At 43.7% G+C, this 20,370-nt stretch overlaps 1 protein-coding gene across 3 annotated transcripts in view; it reads right to left on the reverse strand.

The window, feature by feature from the left end:
• Positions 1-20,370, reverse strand: part of LOC126457010 (serine/threonine-protein phosphatase 2B catalytic subunit 2-like) — an 804,363-nt gene that overhangs the window by 512,329 nt on the left and 271,664 nt on the right. For all 3 annotated transcript variants that reach the window (XM_050092980.1, XM_050092981.1, XM_050092979.1), the window contains exon 2: positions 160-363. In XM_050092980.1, coding sequence (XP_049948937.1) covers positions 160-363 — 204 coding nt within the window. The remainder of the gene's footprint in view (positions 1-159; positions 364-20,370) is intronic.

Raw genomic sequence — 20,370 nt, forward strand, 5'->3', positions numbered from 1 at the left:
TTACTCCCACTCGTCTTTCTCTGCTTAAAAATGTTTTTTTTTCACCTGGTACTCAGATTTTTTAAGGTGCAACAGTGACAGTGAAACGTGACGATACGTGCACTCCCGGCTGACGCGAGTGGCAGAGGGAATGGAGTGTGGTGACGTGAAGAGACTGACCTGTGACGGGTGCCTCGATGTCGATCATGGTCTTCTCGGAGCGCAGTAGCGTGGCGCCATCGTTGATGATGCGTAGCGCGGCCGCCTCGTCTATCCGGCCCTCGAGGATGAAGTGCTGTTTCAGAACGTCGGGCCGCGGCTTGCCCGTCCTCGTGTCGAACACCTCCGCCGTTGTCAGCTTGCGGCTGGGCGGGAACGGCACACCTAAAACACCACCAGCCAACATCCCGTCACTTCTGGCACCGACAGAGCGCGCGACCCGCTCAGCACCGCGTCTCTCCAAGACAAAGTGTCCTGGGCCTTCTGCAACTTAGTTTAACACCAAATGATGATATATTACCTCCTAACAATCATTTATCCATTATAATGGTGGTTGAGTTCCTTAACTGTGGGTTAAATTACTTGTAAAAATACACAACCATTTACTTTTTATACATGACGAGAGTGTTGTAGGTTTTCACCCATCTTGAATTGGCGTAATACATCAACACTACGTTTGTGTCGAATTTTGGTCGTTAACGGCTGCCTTTTATACTGCAACAGAATAAGGATATACCGGGTGATCAAAAAGTCAGTATAAATTTGAAAACTGAATAAATCAAGGAATAATGTAGATAGACAGGTGCAAATTGACACACATGCTTGGAATGACATGGGGTTTTATTAGAACCAAAAAAATACAAACGTTTAAAAAATGTCCGACAGATGGCGCTTCATCTCATCAGAATAGCAATAATTAGCATAAGAAAGTAAGACAAAGCATAGATGATGTTCTTTACAGGAAGTGCTCAATATTTCCACCACAATTCCACAACAATAGCTGTAGTCGAGGAATAATGTTGTGAACAGCACTGTAATGCATGTCCGGAGTTATGGTGAGGCATTGGCGTCGGATGTTGTCTTTCAGCATCCCTAGAGATGTCGGTCGATCACGATACACTTGCGACTTCAGGTAACCCCAAAGAAAATAATCGCACGGACTGAGGCCTGGTGACCTGGGAGACCAAGCATGACGAAAGTGGCGGCTGAGCACACGATCATCACCAAACGACACGCGCAAGAGATCTTACACGCGTCTAGCAATATGGGGTGGAGCGCCATCCTGCATTAACATCGTACGTTCCAGCAGGTGTTTATCAGCCAGACTGGGGATGATGCAATTCTGTAACATATGGGCGTACCTCTCACCCGTCACGGTAGCGCTGATGTTTTGCTGTCCAGCGCCATCTGTCGGACATTTTGTGAACTTTTTTTTGTTCTAATAAAACTCCATGTCATTCCAAGCATGTGTGTCAATTTTTACCTCTCTGTCTAAATTATTCCATGGTTTATTAAATTTTCAAATTTATACTGACTTTTTGATCACCCGGTAGAATAAAAGGCAGCTGCAATGTTCAAAATGGATAAAAATGCGGTACTGATGAAGATATAAATGCGTGTAGAAGTAGATAAAGCTATTTATAAATGTATAAATTACAGATTGGCTGCTATATTTCTTCACAGATTTTTAACTTCCCAAAAAAGACTTTTTTTTGTAATTTTCCTTAGCTGTATCGGGTGAGGTCCCCAGCTTGTTCTTAATTTCCAGACAAGATGGCTATTTGCACGAGGCTGATACCTTTCTTACCACTCACGTTCGCCTAGTGCGTCAGAATACAACTCCGACACTACAGTGCTTTCGATATTACATTCTGCCAGTACATACTGCAACCTAAGAACAAGCGCGAACACTAAGGCAGCTCATGTGTTTTCGTCTTTTGAATACTGTAATTCGGAATACTGTAAGTGGAAACTGGAGATACATCAGTTTTCGTAAATAAGAATGCATTAAGCCGCGACACATCGAACGCGACGGGAACGTGCGGCGCAGAGCAACGCCGAATGCACCAGGGTGTTCTTGGCAGCGCAACTAAGAGCCGCGCGAAAGTTGTTCGCTGTTGCGCAGAGCGGCGCGGTTTGCTGTCCACAACGGACGCGCAGCACTGCACCAAATATTGTTTATTGATTTGCTTCAGATTTGAGCCAGACTTTGTGGAAGGAGCCATTCCGGTAATCACCTTAATCCAGATAGGGAAACGACGGGAAAACTAAATCTGGATGATTAGACGGGTATTTGATCGCCCCTCTCTTCCAAATTTAAGTCCAGTGCCTTAACCACAGCGCCACCTCACTGTGTCAGAATACGGAGATGCCCGTCAATTTCGCACGTGCGCCACGGTTGTGAAGCACTTGGAAGCCGCAGTTCAAGGAATGCTTCAGGATTAAGTGTCGTGTCATTGGTGACTGAAATATGAACAAGAAGCTGTGCTGCAGAAAAGCCACGCAAGAACTATACTTACAGATCCACAGAGTTAAGTAGCAAATGGTTAAGTTGTCTAGAGCTTTAAACAGTTTTTTTTAACTCTTGGAAAAATGGAGAATAAAATGGGATGGGCAGCAACAGTCGAAAGGGTAGTTTTGATTCTGGATCTAAAAAGCGAACCAATAAACTGATTTACTGTATGAAGCTGAAGGAACTGTGAATTATGTACACTGTACTAGAACTGTGTTCAATTTAGTATGACATACGTGGACTTATTACCGAACTTTCAATTGTTAGAAGAATCCCCTCCAAGATAACAATTGAATAATTTCTGGTCTTCTTTACAGAGCTCGTATTGTACCTTTTATAACGGCACAATAACTTACTGCGCGGCGCAAAAATGTAAGTTAAATGATAGGGCACAAGGTAACAGGAAGTTATTTTAGTGAACTCGTGAAGGGCGTGCCCCGTGGGGTACAGTACACACAGCCGTCTAATAAATTACAAAGCTACCATCAGCTGGGTGGCACAGACTGCTTATAACCAATGTAGAAAGAGGGTTGAAGATTGCACAGATCTATTCTTTGGTTATTTTGAGGCCAACAAATTTCATCGCTGGAAATGCCTTACTTTCCAAGCCAGACTAGGTCAGAATTAAAAACAAAGCAGTTTCAGCTAACCACATAAACGGGAAGCGGAAGGGACAAACAGATAACGCTGCTGCCTGTGGTTATCCCACCTAAGAATTGCGCCACTTTTTAACAGCCAGTGGACGGACAACACTACTGACAGAGTGACACGCACGCCTGTGTCCGTTTTTACGAAGTTAATGTTAATGTAAACATTAGCTCCTGTTATTCAATATGTATCTGTCTGCCGCTGTTATGTACAGCCTAGATAGGGAAAACCTTCTCCCGTAATACTAAAAGCTGCTGGTTTACAGGGGCTGCCTTAGTTAGTTAGTTTCAGTTTCCAACTAGAATCCAAGTTGTACCTCCAAGTTACTATGCCGCAAGTTCTCCCGATGTTTGGGCGTTGCTGTGTTCGCTAAGACTGCAAGTGCTAGGCAAGCGTACAGTCCAGACCACGTCATCACTTACCAGATATGATATTAAGCCGGATTCCTGGACGGTCACAAAAATTGCAAATTCGAACCATTTCCAGAAAATTATTACTTCCTTGATATTCTTTCTTTTTTCACGTAGCTTACAATTGTAGACTAAAATTTCGGAAAACTGGTAGTGCTAAATAAACTGCATTCTTTTGCGTCTTCGGTACAATGCTTACACTCCTGTAACATAAAGATAGGGCAATACGTTATATCCTCGCCATTACATTCCGTCGAATCAAGCAAGTGTAAATGTTCTTCCTCTCTCCAGCACCATGGAGACAGAAGTATAAGCGACACTAATTTTTAGCTACCTTTTGCTTTACCACGAGAGACAAAATGGTTCAAATGGCTCTAAAAACTATGAGACTTAACATCTGAGGTCATCAGTCCCCTAGAACTTAGAACTACTTAAACCTAACTAACCTAAGGACATCACACACATCCATGGCAGTGGCAGGATTCGAACCTGCGATCGTAGCGGTAGCGCAGTTCTAGACTGAAGCGCGTAGAACCGCGCGGTCACCCCGGCCGGCCACGAGAGACAGTTTTCTTCTACATGTACTGATGTACCAAAGTGTACGTACCGCGAAGTCATGCAGTCAAACTATTGTCATTCTGCTGTCTACAACGGAAAGCAAGACATAATGGTACGAATCCATCTACTCTAATGTCCACGTGCACATGCAACTAGTTTCTACGTAATTGCCGTCATACAAACTGGAGTATCGAACACACAACGTGTGTAAACAAAGGACCGACACTGACACTGAAGTGTATATGAATCTGTAGTGCAGACTGAGATCAACTGAACATACAAGTACGCGGGTGATGAACAACTGAGCTCTTTCTTTATTTTCAAACATAAACTTTCAAGTTTTATTTGGTTCATTTTGTTTTCTTCTGATCACCAGAATAAATTACATCGACGATTGTGCGGGCGCTCTTCGAATGCAGTGAACCTTTTGTCGTCTAAGAGCTGAACGGTGATACAGAGCATACGTTTTACGTATTTTCACTTGTACTGTTATTCTTCCGATCACATTTTCTACCTCGAAAGAAACTCTGGCCCAAATTCAAGGACATTACTGATGATGCTTTTGGAACTACGCGTTCCAAAGCGATGAGTAGACAAACCATGAGCGTCAGGTAGTTCTAATGCGTATATGAATAGTATCAAGAAACTTATTGTGAAGCAAAAGTTTCGAAATTATATTCGTAAATTCCCTGGAAAACGCTCTGAGAATGGTCCGATAACTGCCTTAACAGAATTTAACCATTTTTAAACAAAAAATTTGAAACTGTCGGTTTGTTGTTATTTCGAAACTTATAACTCACTAACTGGGAGAAGGGATATTAAAATCATTAACAGTCAAGTAAATGCCAACACGAATCGAAATGATTCTATTCAATTAGAACGATATGTTTTCTTTACGCATCCACCACACCAACTGAGATATATAACTGTCCCCCCTCAACAAGTACAAAGTACATAAGATGTGTGTCATTCTATGACCTGGTAGAATTGATTTTAAAACAAAAAGTAAAAACTACAATTTACAATATATCTCCTTGAGCTGCGATGTATGCCAGAGATCTGATAATAACTGAAGTCTTTGTTTGCTATCTCCGTCCTAAGTGCACAGATTAGTAGAGAATTGTTTTACCACATCGTTTCGCTTTATTGTTGAAGCATCACTAGTAGTGATGGTGCAATTTGCCTCTTTTCACGTTTTGTTGTAAACGATTTTTTCTTCCGTTGTCAGTAGCGGTTGGATTCTAAAACTTCGTATCATTTTCCAGTCTACTTTACAAATACATCAAAACTCAAGTATTGATTTTTTTTTTATTTGCAGTTTGTTTAGAATGGAGAAGAGCTGCTGTCGAAGATGGCCATCCAAAACAAACGAACTGAACTCTCTTTCAAACTCACAGCGAAACATCAAAACTGTCCGCTTACTGTGAACTTCTGATAGTTGATTAATTCTGGAACAAGATGGAATCAGTAACGCCCTGGAAAAAAAAGTGACTACGAATTTTCCAACCAAACCGACATTACGAAAGAACACTCGTTGGAAAGACTGAGCCGATCCACGCAAACCATTCACTAGATGTAACCACCGGTAAGAGAAGGAAAGTTATATCATGATGAACGGACTGAGAATCGGAAGCCGTGTATCCGTTTGTGTCTCCAGCCTTGTGCATCTGTTCGAAGAGAACATTCTTTCAGCACTAACCGCCGATATCTGACTAACCGTCCGTCTGGAACCCAACCTACTCCCTTCGTAACGGTAATACTTAGGAAATACGCAGTAACCAAACAGATGCATGCTTGGTTGGCTTTCAAAATGACATTCTGGAGGGCTGAAGTTAATATATTTTTTCTTCGTAATGACGTGTTGAAATAAAGATTAACATTGTGGGAGATAGTGGTGCTAGAGGAAACGTTTATTTATGGGGCATGTAAACGGAGTTTTGTGTTCTTACGATCACGCACAGCTTTCTACGGCCTCGCGTACAGGCCAATTTTGGTACCAGGCGTCGCAACGCTACTTACAAGGAAACATTACAAACTCGACCTCTCATTTTAACGAACAAAAAGCACACTTGCACGATAACCTTTCTGAATACACATATTTGTAACTTGGCGGGCAATGGTTATTTGTCATTCGCTCCGCCTCACTGTAGCCGCTTAACGCCAGAGAGCGAATTACTGAATAGTGGAGTGAGTAAGAGGTTTTATGTTCATAATGTCCGTGAATCAACAAGCGATAGTGCTGCACCTGTAGGAGCGGTACAGAATGAGGGGGCAAATTACAAGGTTTAAACGTCAAAGAAGAGAGCTCTTTAAAGTAGTAAGTTTCATCATACTCTTAGGCGCTATTCAACTGACTATAGAAGGCAAACGAACGCGAACGAATCATCATCGATATGGGCTTTCGGAGCCGAAGGTCCACTTGGGTAACCTTGATGACTGCACGACACAAAGCTTTACGCCTCACCTGGGCCCATCGACACCGAGACATTGGAATGTTGATGATTGGAAACATGCTGCCTCGTCGGACGAGTCTGGTTTTAAATTGTATCGAGCGGAAGGGCATGTACAGGTATGGAGACAACCTCATGAATCCATGGACCCTGCATATCACCAGGCGATTGTTCAGGCTGGTGAAGGCTCTGTAATGATGCGGGGCGCGTGCAGCTGGAGTGATATGGAATCCCTGATAGGTCTAGATACGACTCTGACAGGTAACACGTACCTGAGCATCCTGTCCGATCACCTGCATCCATTCATGTCCATTGTGCATTCCTACGGATTTGGGCAATTCATGCATGAGTATGCGACGCACCGCAGGTCCAGAATTAATACAGAGAGGGTCCAGGAACACTCTTCCGAGTTTAAACACTTCCGCTGGTTACCAAACTCGTCGGAAATTAACATTACTGAGCATGTCTGGGATGCCTTTCGAAGTGTTGTTCAGAAAGGGTCTCCACCCTCTCGTACTCTTACGGATTTATGGACAGCCCTGCAGGATTCCCCTCCAGCACTACTTCGGACATTAGTTGAGTCCATGTCACGCCGTGTTGCGGCACTCCTGCGTGCTCGCGGGAGCCCTACAATATATTAGGTAGGTGTACCAGTTTCTTTGGCTCTCCAGTGTACACGTCCTCTTATCGTGGTGCTTTGCAGACCATTGCTTCCGAAAGTTTCACTTTTTACAAACATTATTATTATTATTATTCCAGAATGAGATTTTCACTCTGCAGCGGAGTGTGCACTGATATTAAACTTCCTGGCAGATTAAAACTGTGTGCCGGACCGAGACTCGAATTCGTGACCTTTGCCTTTCGCGGGCAAGTGCTCTACCAACTGAGCTACCCAAGCACGACTCACGCTCCGTCCTCACAGCTTCACTTCTGCCAGTAGAGCACTTGCCCGCAAAAGGCAAAGGTCCCGAGTTCGAGTCTCGGTCAGGCACACAGTTTTAATCTGCCAGGAAGTTTCATTATTATTAGTAGTAGTAGTAGAAGAAGAAGGAGGAGGAGGAGGAGGAGGAAGTAACGGGTCAGAGCCAGAGCAGATTCTGAATAATCTTAGTGTCAGAATTGTTCACAGTCTGGTTTATGAAAAACAGTTTTCGGTTGCAGACATTTGCTGGTCACAAGGCGAAGAGCGCTCCATTAACACAGCCGTTAACCTGTGCGGGCGGCAGCCTGTGAACAACGCTCCCGGAATGAGGTCGGTATTAAACCGGGAGAGCAGGACGGCGCCGGCAGGCTATCACGGCCGGTAATGAAGGCCAGAGCGCAGCTCAGGGCATGGGATGGCAGGACAGGGCAACGGCGCTTAGCGCCCACCGTCCATCCGTCACTCACCCCTGACAGCTCGGCGAGCTATGCAGCGCCACGCAGCGCCCGCCGGCCGCAATGTCTTCATAGCCCCACACAGCCTTTGATCTCAGAATGGCTGACGTGCACACTTGCAAAAAGCGGCCGGCGCACACTGCGGACGCGCCAGACCACTTTTTAGATCGGCCGCCGGCGCGCCGGAGCGGGAAGCGGCGCCGAGAGCGTATTACGATTAAGGTGACAGCGGATGGTCGAGCAACCGGCGCCGTACCTCCTCAGCTGTCGTCGTAACTAAAGCGTCCAGAAGTTGTCCTTACGTGCGCCTGCACTTTAAATCTGAATAATTTCAGACCAGCTACAGGTCATTACATCAAACGACTGGGCTGTAATCAACCTATCACTGCATGAGAAACACTTCTCACGATTACGTCACGACATCTTTTGCGGTTAAGACTTCGGGCAAACACGGATGGCTTTATTACTGGAGTATTAGCTTAACGTAAAGCTTCCCGCTTACCCAAAAGAAACTGTTTAAAATTAACAACCGATGTGAAAAATGAACATACGTTCCGCAATAGTAGTAGTTGTTGGGATTCCTTGTCATCGTCTTCACTCCGATGACGCTCGTTTACCCTGTGTAAGCTTCTCTGCGCAACTTCTGCAATATAAATCCAGTTGAACCTGCTTATTATAGTCTAGACTTGTTCTCCCTCTATAGTTGTTACCCCTTGTAGTGCCCCTCCATTACCAAATTGACAATTCATTGATCCCTCAGGATGCGTCCTATCAACAGATCCCTTTAATTTCATTTTCCCCCAGACTGATTTAATAAATCATCATTAATTGTACCATCTACCCTTCTTATCTTCGGCATTCTTATATGGCACCACATTTCAAAAGCTTATATTCTCCTCGTCTGGAATGCTCACCGACCGCGTTTCACTTCCGTGCATGCAGTGGAGGTGCATGTCGTCTGGAATACAGTGGCACTTGTTTCACCTCACATTCAGCAGCACCCGTTCTCAGTACGAGCATAGTGAACACACATTGTTCACTGTCGCAAGTCAATCAATCAATCAATTAACAATAATGTTGCCCCTGCAGCTAATGTAAACGCTCCTGCCCCTCTTCATGAATCACATGGTAGTCTGGCCTCTGATGAGGTTGTATTTACCTTACAGCTGTCTGTATCTTCGAGGTACGCAAGACCCCACCGCGGCGAGATCTGTGGTTCCTGTGGGCGTTCTACAGAATAATTTACAAAAGCATCTAATCTACTAGTAAGAAGTAAGACTGAACAGAATCTGCATTCAAAGCCTAGCAACATTTCATTATTCCCGAAGTCAGCATCCCGTGCGAAATGTTACAAGGGGAAATGGTTTCGATTAGTTTATACATAGTAGCCAAGAGGCTCTCGCAAGTATAGTTAAAAGTTAGGTCATGACGTATCCATATTCGAGTAAACTGAAGCAAAAAAGAGCGCAGGATTTAACTAGAAATTCAGCTTCACATGCTCGGTCGATAATCTGACAGTTCTTGAACAATGGAAGACTGTGTGATTCTGAACCATCACCGTGCACATAATTAGCCAGAATCGAAGTTATGTTTTTTGGAACCCCCCACGCACACACACACACACACACACACACACACACACACACACACACACACACACACACACACACACACAAACAAACAAGCGCGCGCGCACGCGTGCGCCGAACACTAAGCTAGTGTTACGATTAACGACGGCGTAAGTAAGTGTAAAAACGACGGCGGATCGAAATCACGTAGCCTTATATTTCTCGGAAACTGTTTATTTACTGACCTGGTACGTGAGGACTTGCTTTTAATTTTTGAGTGTTCTGTTAAATGCCGATACGCAAGGAAAAAATAACTTAATAGGACTACCACCGAACACAACCTGTGTTGAAATTATAGGCAACGGGCTACAAAGGAATAAATAAATTAATGTTCCACTTTTATGATTTACAATGGGGCAGTAGTTAGGTGATGTCGGGTACCGCACGTTGTTGCATTTGTTAGTATCCGATAACAATTAAAGAGCCCACGATGAAACCTCTGTGCAGACTACGTAGCGTTCACCCAGAAGTCGTTCACCCTAGCATGTCCCCGAAATGGAGACGCTAGTTTCACTCTAAGCTTACTGTCAAGTGATGTCAAAATGCGTGTGTTTGTCCAGCAAATTTATCCACTGTTGTCTAATTTCGTGGTCGCATCGAGTTTTACGGAAGTAACGTGTGTGAAGCAGGGAAGCAAATTTCGTTGAGTGGTGGGAGGATTTCATTCAAAGCTGACTCGGTAGTGCTGTGGTCTCCACTAACAATAAAGGCACTGTGATCGTGTTGATGTAACGCCATCACGTGGGGAACTTTGCTAGTGAGAAGCTACAGTCACTTGGAGCTTACAATTAAATGTCATTTATTGACATATCGGCGGAAAAAACGTTCCGAGATCCTGAGGTGAAAGACGACTGTAAGAATTTGTACGAGTTCACATGTTTCATTTTGACGTCAGTTCAGAAAGAAAAACTTTTAGTTATAACATAGATAAATCAAAAATTCTTCTATCTTCCTATTCCAATTAATTAGGCTGTGTCTGTTGATTCATTCACCATACAAAATCAGTATCTTCCAATTACATTTATGGATTATTACGTGCCCTTCCACACCTGAATAATGAAATGCAGTTTCCTGCTTCCCGCTTAAATAAGGTCATACAGTGGTAGACCAGAATATTTCCTACTAGGGAGTCCAAAGTCTGTAATTTGTAAATGCTCTAGATGTATGTTTGAAACATTTTAAATTTTAAGAATTATGCTCTACACATTGTGAATTATTTTTTCAGCGATACCATAAACAAGCAAATAAATAAAACACTGCATGTAGAATCCAAAAACGTGTGTAACTGCTCCGGTAGAAACAGAAAAAAAGGCAATTTGTTGCCAAATATACACTACAGTCTGATTAACAAACGAAAGTTGTACACAACTCCAGTACTTTTACTTATTTGCTAGTGACTGTATTACACTACTTACATTCATTACCATGTTGCATTCTCAGTTTTCGCAGTTAATGTGGATGTCGTTTAGACGACCATTCTTGCAACTTGTTTGTCAATTTCCCTGCCATTTCCACAAAATCGAACTAACTCAATCCAGAGAGAGAGAGAGAGAGAGAGAGAGAGAGAGAGAGAGAGAGAGAGAGCTTACAGGTATGTAATGTCGAATATTACGGAACATACTTCAATACAAGTAAGAAAACAAGTCCCAGAGTCTTTTACAAATGCGGAGGTCCCAAAAAATATTTGCATATAACAGAATGCGAATTCACTGCTTTCGACTTTGTAACTGCACGCCTCTACTCTTGTAACTTCTTCCTTTCATCTTGGTACCTCATGAAGGCTTTTTACCACCGATAAGGCATTAACTGACAATTACAACTGTACCAGGAGCGACATATTTGTGACAGTGAATTCATAGAGCGTAAGTAAAAGCGATAAAATCCAATATGGCTTCTCGAAAGCTATTCGTTTGTGGACTGCTACCGACTTTCGCGGGGAACTCTCATCCCACACGACATGCTGTCATACCCAACAATCGATGCACCAGGTGTCGTATTCATTCTTGGCACATGTAGTAGTTTTGTTCTGCAGTATGCCATTCCAAGGCAGAAATGTCAGTTAATAACGCATCAACGATTTAGCCTTGAAGAGAGACTTGTTATGATAATCAAGACATGAGATAAAACTTACGTGACTTAGCCGTAGTATAATAGATGTAGGTTCGTGTCCTGCTACATGCTAATTTATGTATCATCTTAACGCTGTTAACACATTCTGGGACTTTCTTATAAATTAATACAAGTAAATTCTGCAATATTCGATGTTATTTAACATTTCCGTCTGATTAGAGATCGAAGGATGAAATAAATATCTAGCTGTTTATATCCCCGCGCGCGCGCGTGTGTGTGTGTGTGTGTGTGTGTGTGTGTGTGTGTGTGGGGGGGGGGGGGGGGGGGGGGGGGGTTCGGCAAGAACCTAAAAGGACAGACTTACGTAATTTCTGTGACCGAAACGATCAGCAATAACGTTCAGTCTTCCTTGTCACAAATATTTCGTAAGAAACACTCATTTCCCTACTCTTCCTGAAAACGAATGACACTTCCGTTTGGAATATTTCTGCCGCTAACGACATGTGAGAGTTTTACTCATGCGACAGATGCCACCATCATACGACAACGAAAGTCGATAGCAGTTCCTGCGGCTGTCGATATTGCGTGTGGCAGGAAGGCTTCTGAAATGAGTGTTACCCACGAAATATGGAAGACACGCCATTTTGACGCCACTTCCCAGCAAGCTTCGAGTGACAATTGCTTCTCGCGTCCCTCCAACGTTTGGCGGCGGCGGGCGACTCGTGGAAAGTCGTGAAAGGAAACTCACGAATAGGAGCTGCTCTAATCTAATACGAGAACCAACGCGAACTCGTTCTTTTCAGTGGTAGGTCTGCTGAACTCTGATTCTGTGTCCACACTCCCTCTACTGACGCTCCGGCGATCTCTTCTCAGCGTGGTTCCCCGTTGGCACTACTAGGCGGTTTTATTCCTGCTGACTATTTAAATATACTCCTCTTCGAAGGGCCCAACCCTTCAGTGAGGTGATTTTCCAGAGCTGGTTTTTCAGGAAAGTGCGTCGAACTGGCCAATGCACATTTGAGATTCAAGTACTGACAAACCATTGGCGGCAGATAAGCGAAATACTTGATGTTTATTTTCCAAGTAGGTGTCTTTGAAAAACCGAAACCGTATTCTACCCATTATTTTCATCCAGTAACGCTACAGGACAATCCTCTACTTTTACAATGAGATGGAAAGGGATACAGAACCATTAAAAGTTCTTGCTATTTTAAACGACAATGTTGAAACAGTACATTCGTTCTGTTATCATACAACTGAATTTCATAGTCCACAATACTCCTAAGTGCACTTAATTGCGCTTTTCAAGTTATGATACTAAGCAGAAATTCCTTGTCTTCCAATTCCGCCAACTTGTGCAGAGCAGGAAAAAAATACAAGAACCCATTCAGCTACTACACGTTTTACTGAATGAAACTGTCAAGGTCGTTTACAACAAGTTTCAAACGCCCAAAATCAAAATTAAACATTACGCTACATTCTTTAATTTTTCGCGAAACAATTTTCATCTCTAATCTGTAGGGTCTTCAAATATTTAAGATGTGTGTGAGCTATGCAGCACTACAGAGCTTACTATAACGCGATGACAATCATTCCTAAGTATCTAAGGCTATCAGAGGAAGAGACTAAATAAAATTATTTTATGAGTTCGGAAGTATAACATTTTTTTAACAAGCAGTGGTGAATATCGAGATTAAACACAGCAAATTTAAAATCTGTCGGTACTAAAATTCTATAATTCTCTTTCTTATGGGCCGGAAAGGAACAGATAACGAGGAAAAAAACAAAACAAAAATATTTCTTAGATCTGTCGAGCAAGTGCACACTCGCTCACTTACCCTTTTACGAGAGTATCGCATTTAGCCATATGCTCAATTACATGTCTGGGATATCAATCGGCTAGAAAGTGGGCTTAAGTTGAGTCTACGATTTACAAGTAACAAACCACGTTACATCTTATATCCACCTAGAAGCTCAGTGTTAATGAAAAGCATTTTCCCCCCCCGAACAGTACTGCGAGGACCAAATCATAGTGCAGCATAATTTACTTATACTCCTTGTGAAGTACAATCTGACCACGACTTCGTTCGCAATAATACTCTCAGGAACAACCGAATGAGAGAGACATACCTATAATAGCGCGAAGCAACTCTTTTTGCCTTCACAACGACAGCATTTTCATCGCCGTATACACTCGACGATATACCGATACTGCTAGCAAAAGAACCTGATCTATTGCCACTCAACAGCTGATCACAACTCAAGGAGTTTGGTTGGTGGCGCAAACAACTCACACGACGCGATCTCCAAGTATTCTCGACTGACAGATTAATATTCAACAACTCAGCGGTGCATCCGAAACCACACTATTAAACTCTCTAGATGGTGTTCCAGATGAACTCAAACAAACTGAGATTTAGATGACGGTAAATAGCTCTTCAAATCATTCTTAAACGATTTAGAAACAAGGGGCGCTGTATCGTGTCGGACGTTATACAAGTCGTTGCCGAGCTCTTTAGGCAAACAAACGAATGCACATGACCGAACAGCAGGTGTCTGTACGCTAACGGGAGAGAAATAATGCAATCTATTCCCTGTAAACATTCTCCACACGAGAATACTTGCACCAAATTCCCGAACACAGTAGTAGTGGTAATGCGTGTTAACACTCACCGCAGTTTATCAAACTGACGTTACCTCCACGTGCTTGCGTCCATGTTGTTATGTGTGGTACTGAGTGGAACACGTGTTGGGCGGTGGCTACTGCACCTGACAGTGAAGTGGTGGTTCTAGATGGCATAGCTGTGCACCGTTCTATACGGCTCGGCACCGAATTCAAGAGTTACTCGCTGCACTGTAGTTCCTCTTTACGCTGTTTCAGTATGCAGTAACTGAGGGCATCCCGCGTAATCAAAATGTTCCTGGCTGTTACTTTTCCTGAATCGAGATAGGCTGCTCATGGTACACGTTTGACACGGCAGCACAAAGAGCCCACTGCGTGTACGACCTCTGAGGCGGACTGCCCTAAGCGTTGGACAACCTAGATATAGACAGCTGTACAACAAACCATCCGATTTTTAATTTTTATTAACGTTGTAGTGAGACATTAAATATTTTTTAACTTCCAGAACCTAGAACAATTTCAAAAGGACGAGAAGAAAACTACTTGTTACAAGGTTAACTGGAAATTTCACTTGCACTTTTAGTTCCAGGTGACACCCAAATATCAGTGCAAGTATGTGGGATTCTTGAGAAAAATGCATGATCTACTAGTAAAATCATCAATAGGAGCTTGTGGAAGATCACTCCTTAAATTCTTCAAAGTAACAAATACTGCACGTTACATCTGGATTCCGACCCACACGATGTCTCAATAAAAGTTCCTCACATCAGCATACTGAAACCAACTGGCACAGTTTATTGGCTCCCAAGATGATTCGTTATGAAAACGAGTCTAAATCGGAAGTTTTGTGTAATTATCAGATCGAATCCGAACATTAGAACCCCATTTTCATAAATGTATGTGAAACAAATACTAAGGAGCGGTGGTATGTAGTATACCGTTGTTTGAGAAGTATGGATCCATGTCACGTATATGACTTTTCGTGCACTTCTGTAATACGGTGGTGCGTTTTTGTTATGGTTGATCACCGAAATTAGAAGAAAACAAGAGAATAGTATAAGCCGGTGTCAGCCGTCTCGTAGTTACAACAGCAGCAAACAGGCTGCCTAGCGACGATCTGTCACACAATTGTTCAGGCTTTCGTCGCCATCGCTTGTCAACATCATCTGTCAACATTCGGACACAGGTGACGAGTTGGGAATTTTACTCTGGCCCCGTGTCTTGTGATGAGCAATCACAGCTTCTCCTCTTGCTACTACCAAAGCGGTGATGGAAATGACGGCCAGCATCAAGTTTCGAAACAACCACTTCAGTGTGTATCACCATCTCAGTAACGTACATTTGCAGATATGAATTCCTGTAGTAATCATAGAATTACCGACCACTCAAGAGCCCATACCAAGAAGTAGCTATCTCAGAGGAACCAAGGACTACGAGAACCAAACTCAGCCTAAAGTTGAGATATCAGATTCTTAAGACAATGACTGGATGGAGTCATCGAAATATTTTTGCACAGAGAATCAGTTTCTGTCATAAGCTCTTTCTCCAACGATATCCGCAACTGAACGTAATTGTTAATAGCTCTCTTCTTTTCTTGCATATGAGCAAGACAGCTGCCTTGTACTTTCTCCAGATGGTGTTTAAGCGTGGTATTTATATGCCGCCTGCCGGGCGAACAGCTTGCACAACAGTAATAGCCGAGATGTGGAAGCATTCCAAGTGGCCGTGGCCTGGGACAGGCCGTCAACACCAGCTGATTCACGCCTACAGCCGCGCCAGCGAACCATCTTCAGGGTGACTTTGCTCTTGGCTCATCCTCAGGCGACGTATCTTGTAACGTCACCGGGTTCGCCTGGTGTTAGCAGCATTTTGGCAAGCAACGGATATTTCAGAATATCGTTTAGTATAGATGCCTCTAAGAAACGCACACTTCACTGCTTACTAGGAATTAGTAAAGAACAGATGCTCGCTGCAACTTAGAAACACGCTTCAATAGCTTCTTCACTGCTGAAGCCTGTGTTGCCTATTACAGATGTTACGGTTCGGGTCCAACACTACTCGTGTGTTTAGGCTGTACAGAAACCAGCTTGCAGCTGTAAGACTCCAAGCACCTAAGTCGGCAGTAGCTGTGAAGGCAGACACGGTATTGTAGCCTAACCCTTAAGTCATTCAAATTGTATATAGAATGAGGAATGAAGGTGACCGAAGTGAAATTTCCAAAGAGAATTATATTTTAGTGAGAAGAAATAAAAACTTCGATGTTTTTCCGACTACACTGTAATTATATCAGGAACGGCAAAGGACTTGGAAGGTCAGATGAGAGGAAAAAATAGTGTCTTGAAAAGATGTTAGAAGCCGTACAGCAATAAAAGTAAAAATAAGGATAACGGAGTGCAATCGAATTAAATCTTGCAACGTGGACGAAATTTTAGTAGGAAATTAGAAAGTGAAAGTAATAGAGTTTTTCTATTATGGCAGTAAATTAACTGATGGTGGCAGAACTGAGGATTATGCAACATACAGGCTCTAAATATCAAGAAGAGTGTTTCTGAAACGAGAGAAATTTCTTAAGATATAAGTTTAAGTGGTAGGAATTTCTGTCTGGAAGTATATGTCTGTAAGGTAATGTAGCCAAATAGGGGTGAAATGTACACGACAATCAGTATAGACAAGTAGACAATAGAAGCTTTTGAAATAATGCGCTATGATAGACTGCTGAAGATTGAATAGGTACATCGAATAACCAACAAAAAGCACCTAACTGTTTAGGGAAGAGAAAGGCCTTACGGGACAAACTAGGGTGGCGAGCTGTTCTATACCCGCCTACAGACTGCTGTCATCAAATCTGTTTTGGCTAAAGCAACGATAAATCTCTTCTTGTTTCCTACTTGTGACTCAGTTACCTGTGTCTACTGCAATTTAATAACACATGGGAAATTCGTCTCCAGAAAATACTTAGTCGGTCCTAAGTTCGTGGCGTTTTTGTTTCGCGTATTGGTATGCCTACTGCTATTTGGGTTTAAATACTATCATTTTCTCTTTTCGAGACAGTGAGTGGAGCTGTGGGCGGTAGACAATGAGGTTCCACATGCATAAATCAGAACAGACCCGACATACTCTTCTGTTTGAATTCAATTGCGAGGTGACAGCAGAGGAGGCACCAGAAACATTTGCACCCTTTATGGGGATAATGCCATTGGCCAGAGCACGGCAAGAAAACGGCTTTCTCGTTTTAAGAAGGATCGTTTTGACTAGTAACTCTCCATGTCCAGGAAGACCGGGGATTGATGAAGATCGTTTAAACACATTAATCCACAAATATCCACGTCAGTGTACTCTAGACTTGGTAAATGCAATGAACTGTGATCATTCTGCTATCGTGCGACGTTTTCATGCAATGGGCAAGACTCAAGAATTGGGTGTATGGATACCGTACGCTCTACTACAAAACAAAAGAAATCATCGGATGGCCGTATGTGCAAGTCTGCTTGCTAGACATCAATTGTTTCCTGAACAACACCGACTGACCCTATCCTGTACCTTAATGGTAACGAGGAATGGTGCTCTAATCGTAACATAAGGAGAATAAAGGAACTGTTAAGCCCAAGCAGCTAACCACACAGAAACCTGCGTGCATCGACCGAAGACAATGTTATGCATCTGGTGGAACAGCGATGGTGTAGTGTACTACGAATTGCTTCACCGAGATGTAACTATCACTGCTGCCATTTACTGTCAACAACTGAGACATCTTGCAGATGCAATCCATCAACAATGACCAGGAAGACTGTGGGAAATGATGCTACTCCCCAATAACGCCCGCCTGCAATCTGATGTTCGGTTTGTGGGGCGCTCAACTGCGCGGTCATCAGTGCCCGTTCAAAGTCGTAATTTTTTTCACAGTCCAATTTTTTTTCAGAGCCCCATCTAGCCACTGTCACGAATGATGAGGATGATGATGATGATGAAATGATGAGGACAACACAAACACCCAGTCCCCAGGCAGAGAAAATCCCCAACCCGGCCGGGGATCGAACCCGAACCTCGTGATCCAGAGATAGCAACACTACCCACTAGACTACGAGTTGAGGACGCCCGCATTCTGATAGACGGACAAACTATACTGGAGTTTGGTTGGGAAGTCATTCCGCACACTCGTTATCTACCTGATCTTGTGCCCTCAGATTTTCATCTTCTCGGAACTTTTTTCCAGATAAAAATTCTCTCCGAACAAGGCTCGACCAGTTCTTCGTCTCCAAACAACGTGATATCTACTATAGCGGAATCGGGAAGTTACCTCAGCATTGACAGACTGTTGAAAATACTGAAGGAGGATATAATAATGATGTCTGAAGTCGCGGGTGTGCGTATCTGTGGTGTTCAGCAACTTGTGGAAAAGTGCTACGAACTTCTGTACCAACCCAATAAGCACAAACGACGACACGAAGAGATTCAACGTTTATGAGCAACGCCCCTAGCTATGTATTCTATACAATGAAATCAACCTGCGTAGTATATCACTCCCATTTGCATTTTTAACCAGTGCTCGGTACTTTCCCAGCATTGCTGTTGTCCACAGACGAGTTACGGCTGCTAACAGATGCTGCTGCTTCGCCGGCTAGCCGTGAGCGGTGTGGAGAGAACTGGACGCGGCGCCGCGCTGCGTTTCTTTGAATTTTAGCACGCACACAGCCGTATCGCTGCGGCCGCTTATCTCGCGCACGCTACCACAGAACCAGCAGTTTGCCGGAGTTGACTGCCCGCTGTGACGTCAATGTCGGTGGTAACAAACAGACCAGCGCTGCCGCCTTCCCCAAAGCCGCGCTGCTACGCCCTGCAGTTCTTGCGGTCGCAACGGGACGGGTTACTCGCTTATGAAAAGTGCAGCTAACTAGGTTTCAACAGCGTTTGATGATCATGGTCCACGAAACTGCCGCGTATCAAACAGAAATTAATCACATTTTATGATCGCAGAACTCTAAAGAAAGCAAAACTGCCATTACATTGTACTTTGATCAAAGAAAGTATGAGTAATGTTACCACCGCTCATGTTCGACGCCAACGTGCAATAACCACTCTCAGACGGCAGGTGGTAGCACGAGTAATGAAGGGTATATAAGACGTGTCAGGGGAACGAGGAAAACAGTCGTAACGAAAACGGTGCGATTTACCTGACATCCAAATTGGCATAATCGTAGGCTTTCGGGAAAAGGGCGGGCGGAAGTATTTCAGAAATGGCTAAGTTCGTAAACTGTCCATCTGCTGCCACGGTTAGAAGATACCGTGCATGGCAAAATGGCACTGTTCAAAACCGGTGCCGACGCAACAGTGGTGCACCACGGGCCATAGATGACACAGGTAAACGACAATTGTGGAGATGTGTACGGGCGATTCCAGTGAACCAACTGGTTACCAATGGTGCCTCCTCAGCGATTGTTCAGCGAACTCTGATGCACAGGGCGTCCGCAATAGGTGTCTGGTTCATGCACCCACGCTGACTGCTGTTCATTGACGACGAAGGATGGAAATTTCACGCCAATACCTCAACTGGACGTCCACTGAGTGGCTAAAGGTGGCCCTTTGAGATTAATAATATTTGACGCTGTGTACGGCCTGAAATGTATGGGAGCCGGCCAGTGTGGCCGAGCGGTTCTAGGCGCTTCAGTCTGGAACCGCGCGACCGCTGCGGTCGCAGGTTCGAATCCTGCCTCGGGCATGGATGTGTGTGCTGTCCTTAGGTTTAAGTAGTTCTAAGTTCTAGGGGACTGATGACCTTAGATGTTAAGTCCCATACTGCTCAGAGCCATTTGAAACATTTTTTGAAATGTATGGAAGTAAATACACTGCAACAATCAAGGAAGTCGGCCGTGCCCAGTCAAAGAATCCATCCCGGCATTTGCCTGAAGCGATTTAGGGAAATCACGGAAAACCTAAATCAGGATGGCCGGACGCGGGATGGAACCGTCGTCTTCCGGAATGTGAGTCCAGTGTGATAACCATTCCGCCACCTCGCTCGGTGAGAAAAACCTGGAAGACGAATGTAAAAGATAACTGAAAATAATGTTATGACAAAATTAGCATAACATCTGCCTCTGTTCACATTCAGCCAAATCGT

This window comes from Schistocerca serialis, chromosome 2 (assembly GCF_023864345.2).
Source record: "Schistocerca serialis cubense isolate TAMUIC-IGC-003099 chromosome 2, iqSchSeri2.2, whole genome shotgun sequence".
Classification (NCBI taxonomy): domain Eukaryota; kingdom Metazoa; phylum Arthropoda; class Insecta; order Orthoptera; family Acrididae; genus Schistocerca; species Schistocerca serialis.